The sequence below is a fragment of the Hypanus sabinus genome, chromosome 12 (assembly GCF_030144855.1).
Source record: "Hypanus sabinus isolate sHypSab1 chromosome 12, sHypSab1.hap1, whole genome shotgun sequence".
Taxonomy (NCBI): domain Eukaryota; kingdom Metazoa; phylum Chordata; class Chondrichthyes; order Myliobatiformes; family Dasyatidae; genus Hypanus; species Hypanus sabinus.
The window spans coordinates 87,736,268-87,756,034 of NC_082717.1; the positions used below are offsets into that span (position 1 = coordinate 87,736,268).

The 19,767-nt window shown below is 44.6% G+C and overlaps 1 protein-coding gene across 1 annotated transcript; it reads right to left on the reverse strand.

Moving 5' to 3' along the window:
* Positions 1–14,537, reverse strand: vsx1 (visual system homeobox 1 homolog, chx10-like). Its single transcript, XM_059986383.1, has 5 exons — positions 14,135–14,537; positions 11,099–11,180; positions 6,223–6,346; positions 3,112–3,292; positions 1–1,410 (listed from the first exon to the last, which is right to left on the reverse strand). Exons 1-5 carry the CDS (start codon positions 14,535–14,537, stop codon positions 1,145–1,147), a joined length of 1,056 nt encoding a protein of 351 aa, XP_059842366.1. The 3' UTR covers positions 1–1,144.
* Positions 14,538–19,767: the final 5,230 nt, after the last annotated feature.

Genomic DNA, 19,767 nt, shown 5'->3' on the forward strand with positions numbered 1-19,767 from the left:
ACGATGTGCTTTGTGGACTCCACCAGTACAGTCAACAAAAGGAATTATTCAAGGAAAAAATGGTAAAGCCATCTTCCATCAATAAGTACCTTTCAGCTATATTTATATTACCTCACCCATGCAATGGTGACTGGGGATCTTATGCAGGGGCTTGGTATCACTTCATAAAAGGTGCTGGAGGAACTCAGCAGATCAGACATCTATCGAGAGGAATAAACAGTCGACTTTTGAGGCCAAAGCCCTCAGACATATTCCTTGTCTCCATCTGTCTATTCCCCTCTGGAGACAGGCACCACTGTAGTGTGCAGCAGATAACGAGACGCTATTCCAGCTCGGGGCATCGGAGTTCGTCCAGCGGTGTCTGTAAGGGGTTTGTACGTTCTCCCTGTCACCGCGTGGGTTTTGCCAGGTGCTCCAGTTTCCTCCCACAGTCCAAAGATACACTGGTTAGTAGGTTAAATTGATCATTGTAAAATGTCTTCTGATTAGGCTAGGATCAAGTAGATGGCCCATTGGGCCAGGAGGGCCTGTTCCGCATTGTATCTCTAAATAAATAGACGCTGCCTGGTTTGCTGAGTTCCTCCAGCGTTTTGCATGCATTGATCTGGATTTCCAGTGCCTGCAGAGTTTCTTGTGTCCATGTTTGGCATCTCCTGCCATCATGTGAATGGACAGCCTGAATGCACATTCACATTATCACTAGACAGCTTTGGTTATCGCCTTATTCAATGGGTACAATCTTCCATTTGGTTTCTCCCATTGGTGCAGGCACCTCCCAGGATTTATATTCAAGTTTACATCTTCCTAGGCCTTTGATTTCCTTAAGGACAACATTCATCCCCCTCCCCTCCACCCCCATTCATAGTGTGTAAGGACAGGGAAGGCAGCACAAAGAAAGGAGGAGACAGAATTTTGCTGTGATTTTTTTCTATCGTCCATGTGTTATGTTAGAATGTCCTGCACTTATTGGGTGTAGATGAAAATACCATTGATCTAGGAAGGGCAGAGGACAGTCAGCTGTTGATGTGATGACTTTCACCACTGTAAGTATCAGACAGAAGTGGAGAGTGCTCATTTCCACTGAGAGGGAGACTGCTCCCTTGCACTGGGTCCCAACTGCTCAGGCAATGCCAGTGTGATGCTTTTAATGTTTTTTCTGTCCTCTGTGTCTGCTATCTATGTCAGATGGCATGCAAGTGCCTTGCTTTGGACTGTCAATCTTGCCTGCTGGTTTCTCTGTGCTGGAAAGATCCAAGACCATATTGCCTTCCTCGGTTACATCAGTGCACTCAGCCACAGGCTCCCGAACTCTGCCCGCTTCCAACTCTACACTGCTCTCCACCTTATCCTCTTGCACAGATTCCACACTTCTGCCTTTCATTGTTGGGTCCATAGACTTCTTGTGCATTCCTAAATGTTAATTAAAGGCTGGTTAGCGATGGTTTGGTCAGTGGTTTCTCTCTCTTTAGATATAACACTTTACAGAATCATACCTCTCACACTAGCTACAGATTCACAAAACATAAGAGTATAAAGGACCACATAGTCTTTCAAAGAGTTAGCTAACTAGACATAACCTCCTGTACTTAGACCAGACCCCACCTCCTCAATTACATATCCAATGAAAACTGCTCAAGGAAGTGCAGCATTGAAAACGGGTAAAAGGCAGCACCCAGTTCAGTGTGCCACGTAGACGTGTTATCCTGGCACCGGATGTGTGCCCACATTTACGGGCTGCCCCCTTTGGCTGTGTTCGATATTAAAGGAAGTAACGCATTTCTCCAAATATTTCACTGTACACGTGATAAACAAATCTAAATCTGAAACATGAAATCGTGTAATCTCAGGGTTTAACAGCTATTTACGTCTTAACTTACTTGTTTTCCGGACGAAAGGACTGGGATCAGATCATCTTAAACATGTAAATTACAATCTAAAAACAATTTAAATCCATTCCTACTCAGCCCAAATTTTTAATTCAAGTTCATCTTTTATCAGATCATACAGTTACTCTGAAATGGAGGTGGATAGGTGAGGAAGGAGGATCTGAAAATTAAGTTTGTACTCCAATCTCAATAAACATCAGCAAGGACTTTCAATTAACGATATTATAGATGGTCCACAATACAGACAATGATTGTTGTCTAAAGACCAGATTTTTTTAGTTTCCGTTTTGAAAAACAACAGAAAGAGTATTTGTCTCAGCCTGTAATATAAAGGCAATACCAGATGTACCATGGAGAGCATTCTAACTGGTCGTGTCATCGTCTGATATGGAGGGGTCACGGCACAGGATCGGGAAAAGCTGCAGAAAGCTGTAAACTCAGCCAGCAGACTCCCCAGCACTGAGGACACCCTCCAAAGGTGATGCCTCAAAATGGTGCAATCCATCATTAAAGACCCCCATCACCCAGGACATGCCCTCTTATTATTGCTACCATCAGAGGGCAGGAACAGTAGCCTGAAGACATAACCTCAATGTTTTAGAACAGCTTCTTGCCCTCTGCCATCAGATTTCTGAATGAACACTACCTCACTATTTTTGCTCCCTTTTTGCACTACGTGTTTAATTTAATTTTTAATAGATGTATTTCTTGTTGTAATTAATAGTGTTTTGTATTGTGCTGTACTGCTGAACCACATGACAAGTTTCATGACATGGGTGGAATTGTAGCGTAGTGGTTTACACAACGCTTTACCATACCAGTGACCCAAGTTCAATCTCTGCCACAGTCTGTAAGGAGCTTGCACATTCTTCCTGTGACTGTGTGGGTTTCCTCCGGTGCTCCGGTTTCCTCCCATTGTTCAAAGACGTACCAGTTGGTAGGTTAATTGGTCATGGTAAATCGTTCTATAATTAGGCTATGGTTAAATTGAGGGTCGTTGTGCAGTCCTCAATAAAAAAGTACGTCAGTGATTTGAAATCTGATTTTAATACCAGCAAACCAACTATTTACTTTAAGTTCTGCCATGTTTCCTGTTCCTGAAAGAGGTTTATGATTTATTTTCAGCCATAGACTCAAAGCCCCAAGATTAACTATGCAACCCTCTCCATCCCCGCACCCCCCCCCCCCCACCACTCACAAAGCCCAATAATTTGCAGTTGCTTACCAAGCAGCCAGGGGGCACAAGATCCCACTAAGCCGTTTTTGCCGGAATTGAGTATGGATTCGGGTAGTGGGATGGAGTGTCTGACCATGGCCCCATACAGTCCATATTCTGCCATCACACTGCTCCTGCCCCAACACTTCTCCCTCTTCCTCCACTTCGCTCTTCGGTTTTGAAACCACACCTGAGGGAAACACAGCGTGAACCAACATTATTAAACTCTAACCTTCCGCTACAGCCGCCGCCCAGTGGCTGCTCTCGATGGTGGATGCCTGCACCTTGCTGTGGTGCCAGGCTGGATAATTTCACTTGGCTTCCTGCATCACAGTTACAAGTTTATTCCACACAACATTAAGCGACAGCAACATGTGGTAAAACGGTGCAGCAGGCGGAGGTAGGTTCATTCCTGACGTCAGGTGCTGTCTGGGTGCTCTACGCATTCTCCCTGTGACTGGGTCCTCTGGGTTTTCCTGCCACATCTTAAAGACATGCTAGAGAAACATAGGAAACTGCAGATGCTGCTCTCTCCATACTGCCACACTCTCTGGTTACCCTAACATGCTGGTAAACTGTTAGGTTGATTGGTTACTCAATAACTTCTCACTCAATATCAGCAAAACCAAAGCTGATTAGCAACTACAGGAGTAGTTCCTTAATATGAGGATCCAGAAGTAAAGAGAGTTGGTAACGTTAAGTTCCTTGCATTGTTATATCAAAGGATCTGTCCTGGGACCAGCACGTAGGTGCCATCATAAAGAAGGCATGACAGCATTTCTACTTTCTTAGAAGTTTGCGTAGATTCAGCAGTCATTTAAAACTTTGACAAACTTCTATAGATGCACAGTGGAGGGTATCTTAACTTGTTGCGATCGGGGCCTGGTATGGAAACATCGATGCTCAGGAACAGAAAAGTCCACCGAAAGTGATGGATGCAGCCCAGCCCAATAGAGGCAAAATCCTCCCACCACTGAGTGTACTTTCATGAAGCACTGCCACAAGAAAGTGGCATCCATCATCAAAGACCCCCACTATCCAGGCCATGCCCTCTTCTTGCTGCTACTCAGGCAGGAGCTACAAAAGCCTTAGGTCCCACACGACCAAGTCTCAGGAACAGTAATAGTACTACAACCATCAGGCTCCTGATCCAGCATGGACAACTTCACTCACCACAAGTATGAACTGGTTCGACAAACTACTGATTCACTTTTAAGGACCCTTTACAGCTCATATTCTCAGTGGGTTTTTTTCTTGCACAATGTGTCTTCTTTTGCACATTGGTTGTTTGTCAGTTGTTCGTTCATAGTTTCTCATAAATTCTACTGTATTTCTTTACTTCCCTCCGAATGTCTGCAAGAAAATGAATCTCAAGGTAGTATATGGTAACATATACGTACCTTAATAATAAATTTGACTTTGACTTTGACTTACTCTAGGTTACTCCTCAGCACCAGTGAATGGAAGGAACTTAAGGTGGAAGCTGCAGAAGAAAACAGGCCACAGGGATGTAAAGGGAGAAACGGGACTGATGGAATAGTTCTTAGGAGCCTCATCTTGTCTTGTAGTATTGGCATTGGTTTATTATTCATGTGTACCAAGGTACAGTGAAAAGCTTGTCTTGCATACCATTTATACAGATCAAATCTTTACACCGTGCAGTGAGGTAAAACAATAACAATGCAGGATAAAGTGTAAAAGCCACCAAAACAGTCAGTGCAGATAAACAACAAGGTGCAAGATAACAACAAGGTGGGTTGTGAGGTCAGGAATCCATCTTATCATACTAGGGAACCATTCAATGTAACAGTGGAGTAGAAGCTATCCTTGAGCCTGGTGGTATGGGCTTTCAGACTTTTGGGTCTTATACCCTACAATGATCTTTGATTATGCTATTTGCTTTACTGAGGCAGCAAGAAGTATACACAAAGCCCATAGAGGAGTGAATTCAAAGGCAACCTGAGTGAATCTGAAGATGCTGGAAATAAATAAAAACACAAAATGCTGGCAGAACTCAGCAGGCCAGACAGCATCTATGGGAGGAGGTAGTGATGACATTTTGGGCTGAAACCCTTCACTCCTGTACAAAAAGTGAATCCCTTCACTCCTGATGAAGGGTTTCAGCCCGAAACGTCGTTACTACCTCCTCCCATAGATGCTGTCTGGCCTGCTGAGTTCTGCCAGCATCTTGTGTTTTTATCCATTGAGGAGAGGTTGGTTTCCATGCTGTGCTGAGCTGTGTCCACAACCCTCTGCAATTTCCTGCGGCTATGTGCAGAGCAGTTGCCCTACCAAGCCACCTATGCATCCATCCAGAATGTTTCCTACAGTGGATCAATAAAAATTGGTAGGAGTCAACGGGGACATGCCAAATTTCTTTAACCTCCCAAAGAAATTGGTGAACTTTCTTGGCCGTTACATCAGTGAGGGTGGACCAGGATTATCCCCTGCTTCTCTTTGAGATGATGCCTTAAGAAGCTTTATAACCACTGAGAGAGCCCTACATCTGATATGTCATCCTGAATTCTGCACCTCCACCAGTGGTACACCCCCCACAATGAACTCATTGAGAGGAAGCCTGGATATTTTTGCACAGGTTTCTGCATGGCATCGTGAGCCCACAATGTTGAAGTACAAGCTCAGAAGTGAGAGTTGCAACAACTGAGCCTCAGTTAACACAGCAACTTGTATTCACAAGTTTGTATTCACATGTAACAGCACCGAGAAGGCCATTCAGCTGTCAGGTCCATGCTGCCTTCCAGCTGAGTAATCCCATTCCCCCTCTCCTTATCCACATATCCATCAACACCACAGTTTAATTCTTTTTGCCACCAATCCATACCAAGTGATAATTTACAGAAGATGAACAGTTTACATGGGAATCTAGAGCACCCAGAGGAGGCCCGTGCTGTCACACAGAGAGTGTGCAAATTCCATACAAATAGCTGCCGAGGTCCGACCTGAGCCTCAACCATTGCACTGCTGTGACTTCCTGATCAACAAGGAGAAGAGCTTATGTCGTTCTAATTCTCACCAATCTGGTATGGTTGATGTCCAATTAGATTGTAACTAAAATGTGAAGACCCTGTACACCCATTTCAGGATAGAGCAGCAGTTTACCTGTATTCGATCTTCAGCCAGCTCTGTCTTCACAGCTAACATTTCTCTGGCATAGACATCAGGATAATGAGCCTCATTAAAAGATTTCTCTAGTTCCTCCAACTGGTGAGCTGTAAACACAGTCCTGTGCAAATCAAAAAATCAAAGACATCAGTCTTGTTCAATGTTTGTGTGTGTGTGTGTGTGTGTGTGTGTGTTTTGCTACTAGCGCACAAGGGAATTTGAACTGCACACAAAAGGTTGTCACTCTCTGCCTCGTTGGCATGTTAAGTATATTTCACGATTGTATACAATCACATTTCATTTTCTGGTTTCTAATGCAGACAGTGTTAACAATGTGCAGTTTGCGATGATTTTTCTGCAGATTTTAGAACTGGCTTACATATTCTGTTTTTATTGAAGGAATTATTGATTTACTATGTTGTATTCCAAAGAAGCACGAAAGAACTGCTAGTTCATTTAAAGCAGAATGGCTTAATAAAACAGTAGAAACTGCTACACTAAAAGCTCATGAGGTCAGGAATATGCAGCTACAAGAAATATTTATGTACAATACAGAGACTGGTGTTAGCTGCGTGTCTTGTCATGATGCAAAAGTGTTTGGAGAATTTGCAAGCTGCAAGATGGAAGAAGTGGAGTGATATTTGGAAACTTGACTTTTTAAAGTGTCATTTATCAAGCAAATCACATGTGGATGGTTTGCAAAAGCTCTGGCAAGAAAATTCTTCCTACCCGCTATAGGCCTGCTACGTATGTTTTGTGAGAATGCAGATGAACAAGAGCAAAAATAATCAAACCCAGAGGAGATCAAAATTCTTATTGATGGTGTTTTGCTAGATGTCAAAATGAATACCCCTATATATATAAAATTCAGTGCACACATGTCGTTTTCACTGGGAAAAAAATTGCACAGCATAAGAATTTTGGACATGCCAGTCATATCAAATTAGAGGGAACATTAGTCTTGTGCAGCAAGGGAAAAAGGAAATCTTGCATTTACATCGGGTCCTTCATAATCTTCAAGGAGCAAGGGATCAACTTTATGGTGTGTTGGTGCAACATGCAAACAAAAACAATGTTCAACAATTATACAGAATAAAGAATTATATAAAAGTAAAGTTAGAAATATAGACATGGAACAAAATGTGCTTAAATATATAAATGTCAGCATGTACAGTATTTACAATGTAAACAGTATTATAAAAAAGTGGTTTGAAGTACAGAGACTGAGGTAATAGATAAAGGGGTGGGGATGGGCTATCTAGAATGGTTGATCAGATTAACTGCCTTGCAAATGAAGCTGTTAGTTAGTTAGTTAGTTAGTTAGTTATTTATGTGTGTGTGTATGTATGTATGTATGTATGTATTTATTTATTTATGTATGTAGAGATGCAGTGTGGAATAGAGCCCTTCCGGTCCTTCAGGCCACACTGCCCAGTAACTCCTGATTTAACCCTAACCTGATCATGGGACACTTTACAATGACCAATTAACCTACTAACCAGCACATCTTTGGACTGTTGGAGGAAAGCAGAGCATTTGACAGGGAGGATGTGCAGACTCCTTACCAAAGACACTGGGAATGAACTCCAGACTCTGATGCCCTGAGCTTGATGAAGGGTCTCAGCCTGAAGCATCAACTGTTCATTCATTTCCACAGATACTGCCTGACAAGTTGTTTCTGTGTATTTTCCAACTTTTGCAGACAAAATTGACTTATGGATGGATGTCTGCATTCCCATCTTCTTCAAAAGGGTGTCAATCATACAATTGCCCAGTAAGAGTAGGGTGAGTTGCCTCTATGATGATTGTGCAGTTCCTTTCACATCTACTGTGATCAAGTGCTCTTCTCTTTGCCACCATCAGAGAGGAGATACAGGAGTCTGAGGACACACACTCAATAACTCAGGAACCACTTCATCTCCTCCACCACCAGATTTCTGAACAAGCAGTGAACCCTCCATTGGACAGTGCCTAATTCATCTTGCTCATTTTTTCATTACTTATTTAATTTTTAATTATATATATTCCTTATTGTAATTTATAGATTTTTATGTATTGCACTGTACTGCTGCTGTGAAACAACAGATTTCACAACATATGCCAGTGATTATAAACCTGCTTCTGATCCTAAAAATAAAAATCTGTTCTTTTCTCTAAAATTATAAATGGTGTAGAGGGTAAACTGCAGGAAACATCTCCCCATATCAGAGGTAAATAAAACTAGAGGATGTAGTTTAGGGCAAGGAAAGAGGGGATATGAGAGAGGCCTTCTACACCTAGAGAGTGGAGAGTACATGAAAATGCACAGCGTGGGAGAGTGATGAAGCTGGGTCACCATCAGCATCTAGGAAGCATCGAGATTAAGCCAAATTGACTAAGCACAGAAGGCTAAGGACTATACACTGGCCAATGGGGTTAGTACAGAAGGGTGCCCATCAGTCAATGTTGGGTTGAATGGCCTGCCTCCCTATTGTAAGATTCTTTTGATAATAAACAAACCATATAGTGAGGAACTGCATAAATTACATTGTACAGCTGTTGAACAGCAGCAGATCAGCACACTTTTCATGTTCTGCAGTTCTACAGCTTTTGTCACTGAAAAGTGCCAAGTAAACTTTAAATGTTCATGCTGCCTCATGTAAAAAGAGGCTTTGCTGAGACTCTTGCTATATATACCACATATTATTTATATACGTACATATGCATACACACATACGCGTGTGCACACACTCTGTGGCCACTTTATTAAGGTACACCTGTTCACCTGCTCATTATTGCAAATATCTAATCAGCCAATCATGTGGCAGCAGCTCAATGCATAAAAGCATGCAGACATGGTCAAGAGGTTCAGTAGTTGTTCAGACCAAACATCAGAATGGGGAAGAAATGTGACTTTGACCGTGGAATGATTCTTTGTGCCGAGTGGCGGGGGGCGGGGGGGGTTGAATATCTCAGAAACTAGTGACTTCCTGGGATTTTCACACACACACCAGTCTCTAAAGTTTACAGAGAATTGTGCGAGAAACAAAATAATAAAATCCAGTGAGCAGCAATCCTGTGGGCAAAAATGCCTTATTAATGAGAGAGGTCAGGGGAGAATGGCCAGACTGGTTCAAGCTGACAGGAAGGCAACAGTAACTCAAACAACTACGTGTTAGTACAGCGGTGTGTAGAAGAGCATCCCTGAGTGCACAAGACATTGAACCCTGAAGTGGATGGGCTACAGCAGCAGAAAGCCATGAACACACACTCAGTGCCTACTTTATTGGGTACAGGGGGTACCTGACAAATTGTCCACTAAGAACATAGTAAAATGCAATAAATATCTACTCTTCAGATTTCACGTGTCAAGCTACTTTGGTATGTATCATAAAAAGTTACCCTCCACAAACACTTTAAAAAGGTAAAGCTTCCATTAGCTTGTAAGAGAGGAGTCCAGAGATTAAATGTTATCCTTTGAAACAAGGGGCTTTATTATCTGCTTGCTCCATTTATCTTCTGTTCATCACCAACAGATCTATTCTCTAGAAAGTTTAAAACGGGTGTACTGTGCCACCCCGCCCCCCCCCCTTTAAAAGGGGGTCATCACAGTAGTGTGGTGGATCAGCTCCAGAAACCCAGGATCAATTCCCCCACTATCTGAAAGGTATTTGTACGTCCTCTCTGTGACTGTGTGGGCACTCCAATTTCCTTCCACATCCCGAGGGTGTACAGGTTGGCAGGCGAATGGGTTACATGGGTGTAATTGGATGGCACAGGCTCGTTGGGCCTGTTACTGTTCTGCATCTCTAAATAAAGCTAAAATAAACTAAAATAACAAACCTCCTCCAGATATAATTGGCTTCTGTGCACAATCTATCACAGGGTATCAATGATCTGATCGCTGATGGATTTGGAATGATCAGTACAGCCAGAGCTGACGAAAGGACTGAACCTTGGCATTGTGGTTTAGGCAATCCATGGCTGCCACTGCTTTGATATGGGGCTTGCTCAACCCTTGCAAGCGGTGGCATCCATTGCCTCCAAGTGCTGAGCAAACCTCTGTGCAAAACACCTTCCAGTATATCTTACTTACACCTAGGATCTGCCAACCCTTTCTCAGCCCCTCAACCACTTACACTCAGCAATAGCTGATTTGGACAGTCACATTGACTATCTATGTATGTAGGGTCATTGATAAGGCTGATTTGTTATACTGAATCTTGTTAATGGTTTTACTTAAAATGGGAAGAGTTAAAAACTAGTAATCTGTTCTTTATGCAGCAATCAGAATATGGGAACCTATCAAATATTGAAAGGCCTAGATAGAGTGAATATGGAGAGGATGCTTCCCATAGTGGGGGGGTCTAGGACCAGAGGGCACAGCCTCAGAACAGAAGGACGTCCCTTTAGAACAGAGATAAGGAGGAATTTCTTTAGCCAAAGGGTGGTGAATCTGTGGAATTCATTGTCACAGACAGTTGTGGAGGCCAAGCCATTGGGGATATTTAAAGCGGAGGTTGATAGGCTCTGCATTTGTAAGGATGTGAAGTTTACGAGGGGGAAGGCAGGAGAATGGGGTTGAGGCAGCTGATCTATCAGCCAAGATAGAATGCTGGTGAAGACTGGATGGAAAAAGGGGTCTAATTTGCTCCTATGTCTTATGGTCTTTGGAACTGGTAACCAAGCAGTTATCAGAGGCTAGGGAATCAATCCTGGACTCTCCTTCCAGCAGTTCAGTCAAAGGATCACGTGACACATGAAGAAGCCATTCAGACCATCACAACTGTGCCAGCTCTTTGACCCAGGTGAAACATGATACAACAACGTGCCAGCTGAACCTCTCTCCTACAGTCTCTGCTCAGTCTGGGTTCTCCACAGAGCCCTGGCATACCTGTGCCGCCTCTTCTTCCTTTTCACCTGGGATGCTGCTGAGCTCTTCGGGCCGCTGTGATCACGGGACATCTCCTCATCATCTGAGGTGAGGCAAGGAGAGACCAGTTACTGATAAATCCACCCAGCAAATTCACTTTGAAATCTGTAGCATCCTACTTCATTGCGGTTTGCAGACTGCTGCCAAAATGATATTAAATTACTGGATCACTAAGTCAAAGCACACTAGTTCTAATGCCACAATAGAAAGCTTTTATTTGTAAAGTTAACTACAGATCAGTGAGTACAAAACAGTGAGCAGCCACCTGATTTATAAATTGCACATTCCACATTTAGACAGAGACATGGTGTAAAGATTTTTTACTCCTTGTGTACATATGAAGGGTGTAAGGAATAGTTAATTCAATTCATTCCCTTCCCTTCAGGGAAGAAAACCTAGCATTTTCACCCTCTCTAGCCTTAAATATACAGCACATGACTTCACCACAGTGGTTGTCTCTGGGGTGAAAAATTCTATTAATGACAATTAAAAGTTAGGTAGAAATGCCTGATGAACATCCTGACAAATTAATACAAATATTCAAAATATTACATCTTATCTATTAACGTCCTTATTTACTCAATATACTTTCAATTGTTGAATTACTTGAGGATCTTGTAGAATAATTTATCTTCCTAGAATAAAACTTATTAGCGGCAGTGTGGCGGCTAAACAGGGATATAGTAGATTTCTCTCCCTGACGGACATTGAAAAAACAGCTGGATTTTTGCATAAATTTTACATTCATTGTTACTGACGCAAGACTGGCGACTCACTATGCAATTTAAATTCCAGAGCTGCCTTGGTAAGGTTCAAACTCAGAATCAGCGTAGATCTTTGCGTAGGAGTTTGATCATGTAACAGTGTAGATATGTTACTGTCCCACTGCCCAGGGTATCTCATCACCGCACCCTGAACGGGTTGTGGTGCTGTCCACGGTGGCAGCGTTTTGAGAGTATTAGGCAGGTCTTTACAGAGCCCCTTACTAGTTCGCAGAATATCCGTTATTTTGCATCGGGTAAGTTATCAGAGCTACCACTCTTAGAGTCACTAATTCCATGTATTCCTTGGTAAAAGGAACAGTGGCAGGTCGTCTAGCGGAGAGCGCTGGGGTTGGGGAGCGTTACAGCGTCAGGTTCACTTGCAGCCGCTGCCTGTAAGGAGTTTGCGTGCTTTCCCCGTGACCACCCGGTTTCCTCCCACATCCCAAAGATGCGCAGGCGGGTTAGTCAATTCGTCGGTCACGTGGGCATAATTTGGGCCTGTATCTCTAAATCAGAAGTGGCGCTGCATCTCTAGCTGAAAAACAAAATGACAATCTAATTTCAAAAACCGAAGAACTCATCTCCAAGGATCGATTAGTCCCCGCCCTCTCTGCTGCTGAAAACTGACTTGTTTTCGCTGCTTCCCATCTCAGGATTGTTCGTTCTGTTTCTCTTGCCGCAGACGCTGCCTGGTTCGCTAAATGATCCCGGCATTTTCTGCCTTTATTCCTGAGCTATTGAGATGAGAGGTAAAACGTAATCCAAGCGAAAGGACATCAGGCACCCACCCCCGTGCTGAACCGGACACTTGAATCATTCCAAGGAGGAAGGGCATGCAACGGAAAGCTACCATATTATAAGGAGCAACAGTTCGGACATCCTCTACTCTAGATAACAAGCTTACTTGCATAGTAAATAGGGACCTTGATGAAACAACACGCCTCGTCTACAAATTATTACACCTCCGACATTTTAAATCATGTTGGAGTCGCACCCATGCCTGCTCCCATCCACACCATCGCCCCCCATACCACTACTTCCCATGTGCCCGTCCAAACTTCTCAGGCGTTGAAATCGGGCGCGCATGTTATTGCATTTAACCTCCGCAACGATGCTTCAAAGCCTGGAAACAAATCGAATTTGATCGCCAGATCACAAAAAAAGCAAAGAAAACATTCCAAAAGAAAACGGTACACAAAGTGACATTGTAACAGAAGACGTGAATTAGAATAAAGATAGACAGGGGATTGATACTGTGGGCCGGTGTTCATCATGACAGGTCCCTTAACCTCCTGCCCGGTTTCTCCCTGTATTTAGTGTCACTCTAGTTCCCAGAAAAGCCTGCTCTGAGGGTTTTTCTGCCATTAGTAGCTCCGAAACGATGGGCGGAATATTCCACATGCGCCTCTGAAAGTAGACGGCGCACCAGGTTAACCTCCCGGCCCTAAGCAGATAACCGGCGCTGGGAGGGTGCGATACCCCCTCCTCTCTGTACTCCAGCGTTAGCCTGGGTATTGGCACTGGGGCAAATCTCTGCCACAATACTGATGCGAGCAAAGCCCAGCACAATTTCTTCACAAGTTCTAAACTGGCTATTTGATGGCGAAACTCCAGTTCTCCCCTGCTCTAACGAAACGAAATGGTTAGTCCAAGTCCCTGCAGCACCGGGACCGGCGAAGGAAGAAAATACAACGGGGAATCGGAAAATGAAAACGATGATTAGAGAACTGGTCATCTTACAAATAGACTTGATGAGCAAGTTTTAAATTTGTGTCGATCTAGAAGAACATGCGGACAGCCGTACACTGGCCTGCTCTGCCTCTGCTGAATACTTCGCTTTAGTCAGAGGAAACCTCAACACGGCGAGAATAAGGCTAGTGTCATTAAAAAGAGTTTAGCAGTAAAATGAGCGCGATTTACTTGAAGTTCAAAGCCTGCTCTGCAACGGGACAAGTCTTGTCAGACAAGGTGTGTCTCTGTCTCAATGCCTGGAGCACAAGGCAGCTGCGCACATGTTAGATATGCTCTCCAGAGTGAGCCTGGCAAAGTTCTGCCATAAGGGCTTGACAAGCGGCAGGAGCAGTGTCCAGTGAGCCCGAGTTGCAGGCAAACTGGGTAGTTTGAATCGACACACATAAGAGGGAGGGAGGAGGATGGCGAGCGAAGGAAGGTAAATGGGAAGGGGTAGGGAGAGTGGGAGGGGAAGACAGGCGGAGACTACGGCCGGCTTTACCGGAGTTGTTCGGCGGCTGCTGGCTGTCGTGAAGAGCCACCCTGCGGACCAGCGGCAGGTGACCGTGCAGGCCGGATGGTCTGGCGTGCAGTTCGGACAGCACGTCGAGAAATGCGGGTCGGGGCGGGCGGAAGGCGCTGAGGGAGCGGCTGCACAGCAAGCCCAGCCCCAGCCCCAGCCCGGCCGGCAGCAGCCGCGGCGCCCCTGGCGGCAGCGGCGGCGGCGGAGGAGCAGGTGGCGCGACTCCCGCCTGTTCCGACTCGACGGCGCTGTCCAGTCCCAGCAGGTCGGTGATGGCAAAGCCCCTGGAGCGGCTGCTTTTCTCGGGCTCCTTGGTAGCGTACGGAAAATCCCCCACAAGTGGTTTGCCCACGGCTTCGCTGCTCTCTTCCCTGCCGGTCATGACGCCGGGTTGTCCTCTCCCGGCTTCCCCAGGCCGCCCTCTCTTTCCCAACGGCACCATTCAGGATCCCGGAGTTGCGATTTGCAATGGAGCTTTTCTACCTGCCCCCCCAGCCGGTGGGACGCTGCCCAGGTCCAATCAGCGACCGGACAGCCCCCTCCTGGCCAACCACCAACCCCTACCCCATCCGACACGGCCCAAATCCGAGCAAAGATTGAAAGACGGAACAACCACCTTTACATTTCAGTATCCGTTAGACCCCGCTTTGCAGCCATGCCCTTGGCAATATCAATGTTTTAAAAAGACTTATCAATAATTACTGGTTTGACTTTCCCAGAGTCCGGCTCCAATAAACCACCCTCGCCCGAGAGGCAAAAGCAACCTTCAGTCAGTCAGTATCTTCCACATGCCCCCCCCCCCCCTCCAACCCGGTACCGTGTTCAGGCGCCCCTCACTAACCGTTTAATCTCAATATTCAGTTTGGCCGGCCAAGAATCTGAACATAAATCAAATTCAAGGCACTGTATCTACTAAACGGGGCAGGGTCCTAATTTGAAAGACTTTACATGTCTTCATATAATCAGATTTTAACCTTCTTTTCCGTAGCAGTTAACCTGGGATCTCCTAATTCGGGAAAGGGAATAACTGTATTTAAGCCTCCTTGAATATAAGGCAGGACGAATCTCTTGTGAGGAATCCCGCCCTGACAGAAAACTCAAAGCTTTATGGTTGGAGGTGACCCAGTAACTAGTGCCTACACTCTCAGTGTTTCGACTAATATTCCCTAATATCCGAGGGCAAAAGATGACCAGTTCGGAGAAAATCCATACGAAGCCACCAAGGTAAATGGTTATTTGCTAAGTGTTTGGGGGCAGAAACCCCGACAGTGTGCTGCCGACTCCTTTGGAGAGATGAGTTTCCCCGTTAGTAGTTCTGCAGAGGGTCGATAATTATCGTTATTATCTATCTACCAGTAACAGGGAAACTCCAGTCTTCAAAGAAATCGACAGTACACTGTCGTTCCCCTTTTCATTTCAATGTCTGCAGTTTTGAATTTCTGGGACAGCATCTGATTCGAGGCGGATCAGTATCCCTTCCTGCGCCATTACAGAACTTGCACGGTGACTGGCGATCTGTTCCTCGGGTAAAGGGACTGTCTACCTTTCCTCTTAACTTACACGCCTTAAACCCGGATAATTACATTGTTCATTTATCGGTCCCCGGCAGACTCCCGCTCTGTTCTCCCCGGGTGAATGAATTGAAAGCTCTTTGTAAAGTTAAAAGTGACCCGATCATCTCGGTTATTGAACTATTTGAATTTCGGTCGGTACTGAAAGCTCAAATAAAAAAACAAGTATAAACTCAGGAGGTCGGCAACATCTATGGAAAGGGACCAGTTCACGTTTCAGGGTTCTGGGCACTTCATCAGAACTGATAGACCATAAGGCATAGGAGCAGGATTAAGCCATCGGGCCTGCCGAGTCTCCACCGTGGCTCTATGGACCTACTGAAGGTAAAGCTATCAAAGCTCAAAGTAAATTTATTATCAAAATACGCACGTGTCACCATATACTACCCTGAGATTCATTTTCTTGCGGGCATTCGGTGTAAGACAGAGAAATACAATGGAATCAATGAAAAGCTACACACAAAGACGGACAAACAACCATTGTGCCAAAAGACGACAACCTGTACAAATAAAAAATCAGTCAATAAATAATACTGGGAACATGAGATGTAGAGTCCTTGAAAGTGAGTCCATGGGTTGTGGAGTAACTGCAGAGCTCAGGTGAGTGAGTGGTTCAGCAGCTGATGGTTGAGGGGTAATAACTGTTCCGGAACTCCTGGCGTGGGGCTTGAGGCTCGTATTCCTTCCGCGCGATGGTAGAGAGCACGGTCCGGATGATGGGGTCCTTGATGATGAATACTGCTGTTTGTGGCGGCCTTCCTTCTACATGTGTCCAGTGGTGGGGAGGGCTTAACCTGTGGCGTCGAGCTTTATCAAAGGGGCCAATACCCCATTTAAAACTAAAGTGACAACTTTCGGTCTTCAGGAAAGGCGCCTGTTTCAGTACAAGCGCATGCCTTTTGAGCCGACGCATCACACATTATTTCATCCTTGGCGTTGCTAATCAATTTCGCTTACTCTTGGTCTAATTGCCTCAAATAATCCTTTATATATAACCTGCAGAATATGGGATGTAGTTATCATTGTGTGTTCGAAACAGCAATTGTAGTTTTCTATTCCTGGAAGCTATTTACTTCGGTTAAGAGGTCCCCGGCATTTTGACTAATGCTGGAGGAACTCAGCCGGTCAGGCAGCATCTATGCAAATGAGTAAACAGTTGGCGTTTCCCCCCGAGACCCTTCATCAAGACTCTGGAGTGAAGATGAAAGCAAACGCTTCCCCAAGTTTGTTAGGAATCAAATCAGCCTGGGGGATGAGTGAGAGGGAGGCACCGATATATCCACCGGAGTATTTTGTGCGCGGAGACAATAGATGCTGGAATCTGGAGCGGGGGTGGGGGGAAACCCGAATCACACTGCTGGAAGAGCTCAGCGGGCCAGGCAGCATCTGTAGAGGGAAATGGGCAGAACCTTCTCTCTGCACAGAGAGATAGAGAAGAGATGGTCACTATGAAGAGGTGAGGGGGAGGGGTGGAGTAAATCTGGCAAGTGACGAGTGGAGAGGATGAGTGGCAGATGGCGATGAGGGAGTTGAAATGGTTACAGACGCTGGGGAGTGATAAATTAAGCCAACAAGGGCGGCAGGCTATGGAATTTGACTGTATGTCTGGACAGCGTTTGATAGCTCTGGGCCTGTCCTCGCTGGCGTTTAGAAGAATGAGACCTATCGAAGTTTGAGAGGCCTAGATAGAGTGGAAGTGGAGAGGATGTTTCCTACAGTCTAGGACCAGGAGGCACAACCTCAGAACACAAAGATATCCCTTTAGAACAGAGATGAAGAGGAATTTCTTCAGCCAGAGGGTTGTAAATCCGTGGAATTCATTGTCACAGACGGCTGTGGAGGCTAAGTCATCGGAGATATTTAAAGCGGAGGTTGGAGACTCTTGATTGGTCAGAGCGTCAAATGTTGCCGGGAGAAGGCGGGAGAAAGGGGTTGAGAGGGAAAATAAATTGGCCATGATGGAATGGCGGAGCAGACTCGATGGGCCGAATTCCTAATTCATGGAAAACCTGACAGCTATTTTGAATATCGAGTCTATTTATTTCGACAGTGCGATTGATAAATGATATTAAAAGGGAAATTCTGCACAACACCATTGAAACAGAGATGCCTTCTGAACATTAAGGAGTGATATCCCCGCTCCCTAACCCACTCTCCGTTTGCACCAGTTGGGAAGATGTGACCCGACAATCCCACTCTCTCCCGCAGAAGCGCCGCGTCGCACAGGCAGCAACGGCCAGATGAAACACAATGTGTATATATCTAGTCGGTTTTTAAACAAACTTATAAAATGTAAAAGACAGAGGAGTGTCATCTGATGGTAGTATTTAAATCACCAAACGGATTTGATAGGATGAACAGGGTTTTTCTTTTCTTGATAGGGCGCCCTAGAATTTGAGACCTTGAAGTGAAAGGCGAAGCTCTCTGAGATGTAAACCCCACGCAAGGATGGGTGCTGAGGGATGACCAAATTGCTTAAGAAAGAGCGGGAAAATAAAACGCGGGCGTCGATTATACGTGAGCCGAAAAGGCCGGCTTCCAGTTTAAGTGTTAGCGGGCCGGTAGTCATTGCAGGTAAACGGCAATTTTCCAGCGAGCTGATTTGGAAATAAGATTCACAGACCGCGGAGAACAGATCGCTTTTGATTTGGTCCATTTCGGCTAAACATGCGGATTAAAGAGAAGGTCCCTCAGATAAAGATTACCACAAGAGGAACGCACATCGATCTATTATTAAAGGAGAGACCTCAATCTCTCTTTACAAGCTGTTCCCCGGGATTAACGAAATAATAACTTTCATTTAGGATAATTGTCATTTGAATGTCCGGAGCATTTGTGGTTTGTTAGCGATGATTAAACTTCATCCGTCTATCAAGTCATTCAGGACGGATTTAACCGTCAGATTGTCAAAAAAAAAACTCATGCTTATTAAAGCATCTTTTAGCAGTTAACTCATTAATAATCGTAGCCTTACGAAAAGTGTCTTTTCGCTCAGTGAGGGAAAAAAGGTGAAATTGGTCGGTTACCCAAAGATTCCCAATTTTATTGTAGCTAATTGCCCATTTGCTTTCAGATTATCATCTTGCAGATTTATTAAATGCGTTTTATATTCAGTCCGTATCTATTAAATGCGTGTTATACTTAGTTCGTTAAATTCAATAGCGACGGTTACTAACGAACCCGGCTTTTTTTAAAATATCTCAACCCCATTTTCCTTTCAATTCTCCAGCTCAACTATTATCACATCCACAAAAAAATTCTTGTAGGGTGGGTTTATTTTCCAATATACTGAAAAGAGAGATGAACAGACTTTCACCGTGGATCTGGACAGATAGCAAGAGCCCTGCAGTAAATGCAATGGATAATCCCAGCAAATTTCCTGCTGAACACGCCACTACCGGATAAACCCCTAATTTTTGACGTTGCCACGAAAATCATCTTAATTCCGTCAGTTTATATCTAAGGTTGGGGAACGGGCTGATTGGTACTTCAATTGTGGATCTGTGTATAAGTCTGTTGCGCAAAAAAAAACATTCAAATACAAAGCGGCTGATTTAAAAAAAAGTAAAACCCATCTCGTTCTGAGAGACTTCTCTTTCCATAAGGATTGTTAATGAGAAAAGCGGGGGGGGGGGGGACTTAATTTAGACACAAGCTGGTGTTTTCATCTCAACCTTTTTGAGTGGAACTGATTGAGAGACTATCCTGAAGCATGGTCCATCTGATAAAGATTTTCAGGATTAAACTAATCAGCAAATGTTTCTCACTTTACTACCCCTAGGACGTCGCCTGCCATTTCCAATTTCCAGATTATTAATCCCTGAGAGCATAACGTCAAAAAATCGCTCCTCGCCCTAGTTTTCTTCACCGAAACCGTCCTTCTTTAGCCCATGATGTCCAGCCGAAACGCCAATAATTCCTCTCACCAAACCACCCCCCCCCATGCTGTCCGAACCGATTGTTTGTTGCCTCAGATTCCAACAACTGCAGTCTCTTGTCTGACATGAACAACCCTAACCCGACTTTAGCAATGGGCACCAC